Here is a 10936-nt window from a genome sequence, read left to right as displayed (position 1 = left end):
GCTGTCCCTCAGCTCTTCAGCTCAAGGCTAGTGCTCTACCACTTAAGCCATAGTGCCACTTCCAGCTTTTTTTTTTGTTTTTCTGCTTATGTGGTGCTGAGGAATCAAACCAAGGGCCTCAAGCATGCAAGGCAAGAACTTTACCACTGAGCCACCTTCCCAGCCCGTATAGTGTGCTTTTTAAAGTGACTCAGCCCAACTTCTCAAATAAAATAGGAGTAATATTTACATCAGAGGGTCTGCATAGGAAGATATGATCTAATGGAATGTATACTGTAGTTCAACAGTTTTCTCAAAATCCTTTCATGACCATCTTATCTCTCCTAAATACTATTTTTGTAGCATTTGTTTTCTGAAATTTTCTAGTCATTAATTATCCATGAGTGGAATACACTTGTTTCACTGTCTTCAGTGCCTAGAATGGTGTGACCTTGCTTGCTAGTTACAAATGAACATATATAGGAGATATATCAACAGTGGCAGCTATTATTGGATAATTTCTTGGATCTGGCTTGTCCTGAATATTTTAAACAAAAGATTTCCATCAAAGAAGCTCTGTTGGGGCAGAGTTGAGTATCAATGGGATCTGGGAGAGCTAATGGGTAGAGTAAATAAGGATGAATGTAGGGGCTGGGAAGGTGGCTCAGTGGTAGAGTGCTTGCCTTGCATGCCCGAGGCCCTGGGTTCTATTCCTCGGTACCACATAAGCAAAAAGAAAAAAGCCGGAAGTGGTGCTGTGGCTCAAGTGGTAGAGCATTAGCCTTGAGCTGAAGAGCTGAGGGACAGCGCCCAGGCCGAGTTCAGGCCCCATGACCGGACCCAAAAAAAAAAAAAGGAAAGAAAAAGAAGGATGAATGTGGTTGAAGTATAGTTTATCTATGTATATTCAAACCTGTTAAAATTTTTTTGAAAAGGAATGATAGAAGGCGTGAGAGTTTGACTGGGATACATTACATGTACAGAAATGTTATAAGAAAACCCCTTCTTGTATAACTAATAAAAATCCATAAAATAAAATAGATTCCAATGAGACTCTACCTTTTCAGAAAGAGCTGTGTAAAAAACATTTTTTTTCCCTTTTGGTACCAGTACTGTAGCTTGAACTCAGAGCCTGAGTGCTATACCTTAGTTTTTTAAATTAAGGCTACCACTCTATCACTTGAGCCATACCTCTGCATTTCTGGCTAATTGGAGATAAGAGTATTATGGGCTTTTCTGCTCATCTGGCTTCCAACCTTAAGCCGAAGCTTCCTGAGTAGCTAGGATTATAGTCATGAGCTATTGATGCTCAACCTGAGTAAAATCTTTTTAATATGCCTTATACAACTTTCTAGTATTTAGGGACAATTTGTAGAGTCTTACATATAGAAATTACTGTAATGGGGGGCTGAGAAGGTGGCTCAGTGGTAGAGCGCTTGCCTTGCATGCATGAGGTCCTGGGTTCAATTCCTCAGCACCACATAAGCAAAAAGAAAAAAGCCGGAAGTGGCGCTGTGGCTCAAGCCTTCAGCCTTGAGCTGAAGAGCTGAGGGACAGCGCCCAGGCCCAGAGTTCAGGCCCCACGACCGGACCAAAAAAAAAAAAATTTTTTTTTTTAAATTAAAGTACCACTTTTTCAGTAGGAAACAGGATTGTAAGATATCTATACAAAGAAAAGAATGAGGTAGAGCTCTGTATACTTATGTGAAAAGGCATCTGTAACAAGTAGAGGGGAAAGTAAAAATACAATACATACAGTATTAGTATTTATGTGGTGTGGTTGAAAGTATACATACAACCTATTATCTCAGCTACTTGAGAGGTCAAGGCAAAAAGATACTGAATTTTATGCCAGACTAGGCTCCATAGCAAGATCCTGTCTGAAAAACAAAACAGTGTCTATACATGTATGTCTGTACACACACACACACACACACACACACACACACACACACACACGAATGTATCTGCAGATGCAGAAAAAAAAAAAAAAACTGGAGCAGTTTACACCAAATATTGGAGACTGGGAAGTGAGATCTTCACCTTTTTACTTTCATATTTCTTCATTGACTGTTGAACTTACTTTACAGTGAACTTACTTTACAGGCTATTTATAAAAAAAAAAATCTTTCCCCAAAAAGGGGAAAGCATAATGTGAATGTGTCTAAGAAAAAAAGGGAAAAGGTTATTTGAAATAGGTTATAAAAATAACAAGTAATAAAATTTACAGGACCAACTAGTCATGGGCCTCATGATGGCCTTTTCAGTCAGCAAAGACCCCATGCATGAGGGTGGTTCTATAGATTTTATCACCTTGTGACACTGTAGTTGTCTCTGTGTGTATGTACATGTTAGGTTGTTTACAGAGTGATGAAATAAACTAATGATGCACTGCTCAGAATGTATTCCTGTCATTAAGCAAGAAATGATTTTATTGGTAAGTATGGAAGCTGAGTAACTCTGGGGTTGAGGCATTTCTAAGAGCTAAAACAACATTCTTGGTTGGGGTGGGCCTAACCCTGATGAAGCAGAGTAAATAAACTTTCATTGCAGGTTATACACTGGTTCAGCAAATGAGGTAAAGAGGTGAACAACAAAGAACAGTTCTGAACAGGTTAAGGCCCTGGACATCACCATTGTCCTCACGGGTGCTGTCTGGTACCTACCTTTAAGGCCTCACTCATCCCTCTGCCAATCACTATGGTCTGTACACCCTTCTCAGCCACTTCCTTTACATCTGCAGGCTGCACACCAGGAGAGTGCTAGATGTGGAAAGAGAAAACAAAAATACTGATCTTTCTTCACAATAGGCATTCTTAGGGGATTCATGCATTTAAGACATGTTTACTGGGGCTGGGAAGGTGGCTCAGTGGTAGAGTGCTTGCCTTGCATGCCTGAGGCCCTGGGCTCGATTCCTCAGCACCACATACACAAAGAGAAAAAAGCCGGAAGTGGTGCTGTGGCTCAAGTGGTAGAGCGCTAGCCTTGAACTGAAGAGCTGAGGGACAGCGCCCAGGCCCAGAGTTCAGGCCCCATGACCGGACCCCCCCCCAAAAAAAAAAGACATGTTTACTGAATTTCTCTGTAACCAAGTTATTTTTCTGAGCCCTGTGAATAACAGAGAAGATGGATATAGAGCTGCCCTGAAGGACATACAAGCCACGTGAAAAAATATAGAAGGGTAAAAAGGAAGCTGGGTGCCGGTGGATCATGCCTGTAATCCTAGCTATTCATGAGACCTGAGGATCATGATTTAAGCCAGCCCAAACAGGAAAGTCCATGAGATTTTCCAATCTCCAATTCATCAGGAAAGAAAGAAAGAAAAGGAGGAAAGACAGGAAGACAGAAAGACAGACCCTGGAAATGTAGCTGTAACTCAAGTGGAAGCATACCAGCCTTGATTGAAAAAGCTAAGGGACAGTACCCAAGGCTTGAGTTCAAGTTTCAGTGCGCACACGCCCCCCCCCAAATTCCATATATTACAAGTGGCTCTTTGAATAAATGTCAAAATCCCTGAACTGTTTTGTAAATTCCAGTTGTTTCTCTGTATTCTTTTCTCCTGTCCCAACTGCATCACCCCGGCTTCTATCAGGGCACATCCTCCCTCACCTCTGATAAGATGATGGAAATACTGAGCAAGACGAATGCATTCATAAAATGACATGTTGATTGGAATCCCTTTTGTACAATTAAAGATTATAAAGAAAATAAGATGAAAATAAAATCTATAGATTATAAAGAAAATAAGATGAAAAAATCTATAGATTGGTGAAAATATCTGTACATCACATATCTGACAGTGGACTTATCGTCAGAAGATATGAAGAACTCTCACAGTATCAGACAGAAACTTCTGGCTGGAGATAACAGAACTGGAACTGAGCCATGTATTATAATCACACTGGCACGGTTTTAATAGATGCTTCATGTCTGAGATGAAGAGATGAACTGAGGGGCTAGGAAGGTGGCTCAGTAGTAGAGCGCTTGCCTTGCATGCATGAAGCCCTGGGTTCAATTCCTCAGCACCACATAAGCAGAAAAAGCTGGAAGTGGTGCTGTGGCTTAAGTGGTAGAGCTAGCCTTGAGCTGAAGAGCTGAGGGACAGCGCCCAGGTCCAGAGTTGAAGCCCCACAACTGAAAAGAAACTGAAAAAAAAAAAAAAAAGATGAACTGAGAGAGAATGAGTGAGTGATCAGGCTGCCCATAAAAAAAGGCAAAGGTTTTTAAGTGCACAGATAGGATAAAGTCTGTGAATGTTTGCTGCTCCTCTACAGTTTTAAAAGGTGTTTTATTTTGTGTAAGATTCTAGCCTTGAGGAATGAGTTATCAGATTTAACAGGCACCTTTATATTCCTTTTGTTAGTCCTCTGCCATCCTACACAAACACCCCGGTCATGTGATAAGGATTCTCTGTAGCTGCTAAAATACATTCATGTGAGAGAAGAAAATTCCTGTTATCATTTAAGGGCTCAGGAGATTGTTTGCCTTCTGTCCTTTTGTGGGAACCCTTTAACAGCCTCATTCTAGTTTATTTTTGGAGAGGTTCTAGGGGTGGTGTCCTAGATTTATAGTGCACCTGATTTACTGTGATGGATTAGATCTATTGGAAGAGAGAATGTGGGGAAGAGAATGTATCATGCTTCAAATGGCTAAGAGATTATGAGCTAGGGCCTCAGGAGTACTCTTTGATCCCCAGGTAGTCTCTGATTGTCTCAAAGCAAGGAAACAATCTAGGTGTTTTTGTTGTTATTGTTGTTGTTTTATACATGTCCTGGGGCTTGAACTCTGGGCCTGGATTCTGTTTCTGAGCCTCTTTTTTTTTTCTTTCTTTCTTTTTTGGTCTGGGGCCTGAAATCTGGGCCTGGACATGGTCTCTCAGCTCTTCACCTCAAGGCTAGCACTCTACCACTTGAGCCACTGCACCACTTCCAGCTTTTTCTGCTTATGTGGTGCTGAGGAATTGAACCCAGGGCCTCATGCATGCAAGGCAAGCATTCTACGACTGAGCCACCTTCCCAGTCTTTGAACTGAGATCCTCAGATCTCAGCCTCCTAAGGAGCTGGGATTACAGGCATGAGCTACTGCCGCCCAGCTTAAGAATATAGTTTTTAAAATGGGCAAAATAGGGCCTTGCATGCCTGAGGCCCTGGGTTCGATTCCTCAGCACCACATAAGCAAAAAAGAAAAAAACTCAGAAGTGGCACTGTGGCTCAAGTGGTAGAGCGCTAGCCTTGAGCTGAAGAGCTGAGGGACAGCGCCCAGGCCCAGAGTTCTGGCCCCATGACCGGACTCAAAAAATAAAAAAATAAAATAAAATGGGCAAAATATTTAGCACTTTATTAGAGAAGATTATATGGATGGTTAATATACACTTGAAAAGAATCAATATCATTCATCACTATGGAAATGCAGATTAAAAGCACAATGAGGTATCAAATGCCAGAGAGGAATTTGCTTAAGACACTGAATCTCTCATATACTGCTAGTGGTAGTGAAAAATATAGAGCTACCCTGGGAAATAGTTTCGCAGTCTGTCATAAAGATAAACATATTTATCATGCAACTCAGCAATCATACCTCCTGGATATTTATCCTAAAGAAATTAAAATTTGTATTCACACAAAAGCTTTTAAGTGAATGTTCTCAGGAGTTTTACTTATAATAACCTAAAACTGGAAATAACTCAAATGCTCATCAACTGGTAAGTAGGCAAACAGATTGTGTTATATTCAATAGTGGAATAGTACTTATCAGTATACATGAATAATCTAAGGATGTATGTGGAAACATGGATGAACCTAACTATATACCAAGTGAAAAACACAAATCTGAAAATGTTACATACTTTATTACCCAAATAAGTTATACTAGATAATAGTATCTGTTAATTTCCTTATTTTGATCATTGTGATTATGATACTTTTTTTGAGATATACATAGGTATTTAAAAGTAAAGGCATATAGTATTTTCACTGTTCTCTAGAGTTTTGCCAAAAGGAAGGAGAAAAAGGTGGGGAGGGACAATACAAAACAGATGGTCCAGGAGGTACAAACTGATTTCCAGGTCCTACTTGTCACTCTCCTGAGTGGCCTTTACTTTCTCTTTACTAAACTCCTTACAGCTTTGAAAAAAGAGTTTAGATAAACATTTTTATCTATAAATGAAGAAAATGATTAAAAAATAAAATATCAACCTCTGGATCTGGGTGAAAGATACATAAAAACACTTGGAGCTGGGTGCCAGTGGCTCATGCCTATAATCCTAGATACTCAAGATGCTGAAACCTGATGACCACAGTTCAAGGCAAGCCTGAGCAGAAAAGTCCAGGAGTCCCTTATCATCAATTAATTACCAGAAAACTGGAAGTGGCACTCTGGCTCAAAGTAGTAGAAGCAAAAAAGGTCAGGGACAGCTCCCAGGTCCTGGAGTTCAAGCCCATGAACCAAAACAACAGAAACTTTGTATAGTCTTGTAATTTTTTATAATCCTAAAATTATTTGAAAATGAAATACATATAACAGTGTGTAAGCTATATAAGCAAATTATAAATTAGCCAGAAGAGACCACATCAGGCATATGCACACATCCACCTACTCCCTGATTTATTTCACCAGGGACACTGAGCTGAACAGAAGTCAGGTGGCTTCATAAAGCAGAAGGGAGGAGTACATTTTTGTGGGCTTCCTATAGTCTCTCAGTTCCTCGTGGAGTGTGCAGTTGCTGGGACGTTCTTTACTAATTCAGTTGTTTGAGAAAACAAATTTGCCTTTTGTATTCATGCTTCATGACTTAGCATCTTCCTGAGGAGTTTACACTAAGGCTGTTTGCACTCATGTTTAAATATCAAAATGTGAGCTAGGTTAGAGCACCTGCATGTCAAAGGGCATCATGGGCATCAAGGTCATTCACATTTTGGGACAAGATGTAGAGCTGCTACCAGTGTGTTTGTAAAGAATATAGTGCCACTGCTCTAGCTTTATCTGTTTCCCACAAAGATCAGAAGAGAGTTGGGGAAATGAATTAATTAAAAAAATTTTTTTGTCAGTGCTAGATACAACCCATGGTATTGAACTTGCCAGCATTTGAGCTATGCCAGAGCTCTAGATTGTTTTCTTAAATGTTTTCTAAACTTGCCAGGTACCAGTGGCTCATGCCTATAATCCTATCTGCACCCGAGGCTGAGATCTAAAGATCTTGCTTTAAAGCCAGCCCACAAGACTTCATCTCCAATTAGCCAGCTGGAATGAGCAGGCCCTCACGGACTTTCCTGCCCTGGCTGGCTTTGAACCGTGGTCCTCAGATCTCAGCATTCTGGGTAGCTAGGATTACAGGCGTGAGCCACAGGTACCCAGCTGTGGTTCACTCTTATAATCCTAGCTATTCAAGAGGTTGAGATCTGATGATTGTAGTTTTAATTCATCCCAGGTAGACAAATCCAAGAGACTCAGGTCTAATTAATCAGTTAAAATCCAGAAGTAGAGGTGTTCAAGTGGTAGCATGCCAGCTCTAAGTAGAGAAAAACTGAGTAAGAGTGGTTATATCCTGAGTTCAGCTCTCAGTGCCAGCATACACACACACACACACATAAATTACACACACACAAATTATCTAAGCTTGTCACTTTTTAAAAGGAGAAGCAAAATACCAGAGGTGTTTTCACTCAGTCACACCTAGCTCTTAAAGACTGGAACAACGGTGGATTAGATGCTCTTTAGTTTTCATTCTAAAGTAAGTGATCAAATCTAGGATTACCTTAAGCTAAACAAATATGATTTAAACAACTGAAATATTTTTCTAGAGATATTATCACAATTAATAGTTATTAAAATAATAGATTAGGATTGGAAAGCTTCACTTTCCTTAAACAAATGCATTTACATGAATTATTGAGTGATTCTTCATTTAATAAAGAATAGCAACTTCTCTGAACACCACTATGTTCCCTAGACTCCAAGTTCACTTTCTAGTATAATGAAATAGGCCACCAACTGCTAGAAATCAAGTGAAAGGTCCTAAGAGTGCAAAACTATGATCCTCTGGAGATTCAGAGATTGGAGACAGCCACAGATCATCAGAGTTGCTGGAGCAATGGGAAGTCACGTGATGAATTTGGCCATGGCTGCTGTACTGCAGGGTGTCATGGACAGAGCAATGAAAGGAAACTGCAATGGCCTGTGGAGCCAGGCACTAGCAGTGATTATGCTCAAGTTCGTGCAGAGGCCATGACTGGAGCATCAACTGTGACTGAGGCATCTTCGGCCTGCTGGTTGCTCCTGTGCTTCTTCCAATCTGGGAAGGCACCACTAAGCTCCTGTCCTACTGAATGTCAGATTCAGTTCCTCTTCTGTCATATAACCTCAGGTTATAAAAGCTTATTGGTTCTTTCCCTTGTGGAAACATTTCTAGCTATTATACATTATATCCACTAAACCATAGGATTGCATCCCTTGTGGGCTCAGCCATTTTATGATTAATTTGAAAAGAAAACTTACCTAAATTATAATTTCAAACAAGCATTTACTTCTGCCAAAATTAAGGGAGCATAAATGAGTAGAAGCAATACCATTAGCTGGCCATGTTGCTGACAAAAGCAGAGTGAAGGTTAAAGGATCTCTGTGATGCTGCCTGAGTCACATTCTCATTATCACTTGTCTGAATGAACAAACAGCCTCTTAAATGATCTCTCTGCCTCTCAGGGCAGTGGCCTCCTTTGGTGCCACAGGACCTTCTAGTAGCCTGACAAAACCTTTGGCTTCTTTCTCTAAGTAGTTTTTAAAATGCATAAAATAAAATATATAGGATTAGAAAGGAAACTGACTTTATAGAAATGACCAAATTTTCACTATTTTGGTGGTCCTGGGGTTTGAACTCAGGGCCTCACTCTTACTAGGTAACTGCTCTGTCACTTGAGCCATTTCAAATTTAGCTATTTTGCAGATAGTGTATATCCAGTCTGACCTAATAGGAAACCTCATACTTAAACATCCGATGTAGCTCAAATCAAGGCATGTGCCTAGGTTATTGGTTTAGATGGACTCTCACTAAATTTGTGCCTAAGCTGGGCTGGACTACAATCATTCTTATCTCTGCTTCCTGAGTAGATGGAATTACAGGTGTGAGCCATTGTATTCAGGTGAACTGAAGAAATTCTTATTCTCTTTTTTTGGTCGGTTGTGAGGCTTGAACTCTGGCTTGGGAACTGTCCCTGAGCTCTTTTGCTCAAAGCTAGTGCTCTACCATTTTGGGCCACATTGACACTTTTGGTTTTTAAGTTAATTGGAGATAAGAGTCTCACAGGGACTTTTCTGCCTGGATTGGCTTCGAACCACAATCCTCGATCTAAGCCTCCTGAGCAGTAGGATTATAAGTATGAACCACCAGTGCCTGGCAATGAAATTATTTTTAAGGCTAGGGAAGTATTAGAGCTACTCCTAAGTACTTTCCTAGCATGTGGCCCTATATTCATTCCCAGTACCACATATATGAAATTAATGTGAGGTCTAGTAATCTATGTGGGGTATTTGGGGGAAGGGGACTAGGGTTTGAACTCATGACCTTGGCACTTTTGAAACAGCAAATTTACACATTTTCTACACTACCACAGATGGACATTTATAAAAGTCCTACCAGCCGGGCGCCAGTGGCTCATACCTGTAATCCTAGCTACTCAGGAGGCTGAGATCTGAGGATCACAGTTCAAAGCCAGCTGGGGCAGGAAAGTCCATGAGACCCTTATCTCTAATTAACTACCAGAAAACTGGAAGTGGCACTGTGGCTCAAGTGGCAGAGTGCTAGCTTTGGGGTGAAGAGCTCAGGGGCCGTGCCCAGGTCAAGTTCAAGCCCCACAACAACAACAACAAAAAGTCCTACAACCAAAGTGCTTTCCCCCTGATTCTCAGAATATTCAACTTTTCCTCTCAAATCATAACAAGCTTATAGAAACACAGGGATATAAAGACATATGAAAATTTTTAAATTTTTTAAAAGAAAAAGTATGTCATTACAAGTAACTGAAAACATTAGTGAAGCTGGCTGTAATCTAACTTTGACTGTTAGTATCAGTCTAAATTTTTGAAAAACAAAAACTTACTTGATTTTCCAAAGCAACAGGCAGCTCGTAAAGTACTCCAGAATTAACAGGTCATAAAAATGGGAAAATTTTTGGTGGAAACTTAATTAACATCAACTAATTCTCCTGCAGAAAGTTCTAAAATGCCAAGGAGAGCTCCACAAGGATCTATACTAGGCTGCCTATTAGGACAGACCACTCTTAGGTCTGCTTCAGAGGTGTAAGGATATTGGCAGATGACTGTTCAAAGTAGGCCAAGAAGCCTGGAGTGAATTATTCTGGCCTTTCATGCGATGGGGCTTAAACTCAGGACCTGAGCTTTTATGCTAAAGGCTAGCCACAATTCTACTTCTAGCTTTTTGATGGTTAATTGGAGAGAGAGTCTCAAACCCCTGCCTGCCTGGGCTGGCTCTGAACTTAGGTCCTCAAATCTCAGACTTCTGAATAGCTAGAATAACAGGTGTGAGCCACTGGTGCTCAGCTTTAAGACACTTTTTAAAATCTTTTAAATTGTTATTATAAAGGTGATGTACAGAGGTGTCGGAGGCATTGACTCGCAAGACCTCATCTGAGCTCCTGTGTGCCACAAGCATGCATGCTAGCACGCATTCCTCTGGGGGGTGCCGGGGGACGTCCCTTCCTCCAGGCCGGGCAAAGGTCCTGTGCCAGTGCCAGACTCAGGTGATAGTTTTTGGGAAGTGCCATTCATGCTACTCCTAGTTAATTGTGTAAAACTATGCCTCAAGATTCCTTTTGTGTTTTTTTATTTTTATTTTTTGGTCCGGTCATGGGGCCTGGACTCTGGGCCTGGGCGCTGTCCCTCAGCTCTTCAGCTCAAGGCTAGCGCTCTACCACTTGAGCCACAGCGCCACTTCCGGCTTTTTTCT

General features: G+C 40.8%; 1 protein-coding gene across 2 annotated transcripts in view; it reads right to left on the bottom strand.

Annotated features, from left to right (window-relative positions):
- Nucleotides 1-10936, bottom strand: part of Aamdc (adipogenesis associated, Mth938 domain containing) — a 34141-nt gene that overhangs the window by 2387 nt on the left and 20818 nt on the right. For both annotated transcript variants that reach the window (XM_013014029.1, XM_013014030.1), the window contains exon 3: nucleotides 2646-2741. In XM_013014029.1, the coding sequence (XP_012869483.1) occupies nucleotides 2646-2741 (96 nt within the window). The remainder of the gene's footprint in view (nucleotides 1-2645; nucleotides 2742-10936) is intronic.

The sequence above is a fragment of the Dipodomys ordii genome, unplaced genomic scaffold (assembly GCF_000151885.1).
Source record: "Dipodomys ordii isolate 6190 unplaced genomic scaffold, Dord_2.0 Scaffold22, whole genome shotgun sequence".
In the NCBI taxonomy this organism is placed as follows: domain Eukaryota; kingdom Metazoa; phylum Chordata; class Mammalia; order Rodentia; family Heteromyidae; genus Dipodomys; species Dipodomys ordii.
This window is presented reverse-complemented; position numbering and strand designations above follow the sequence as displayed.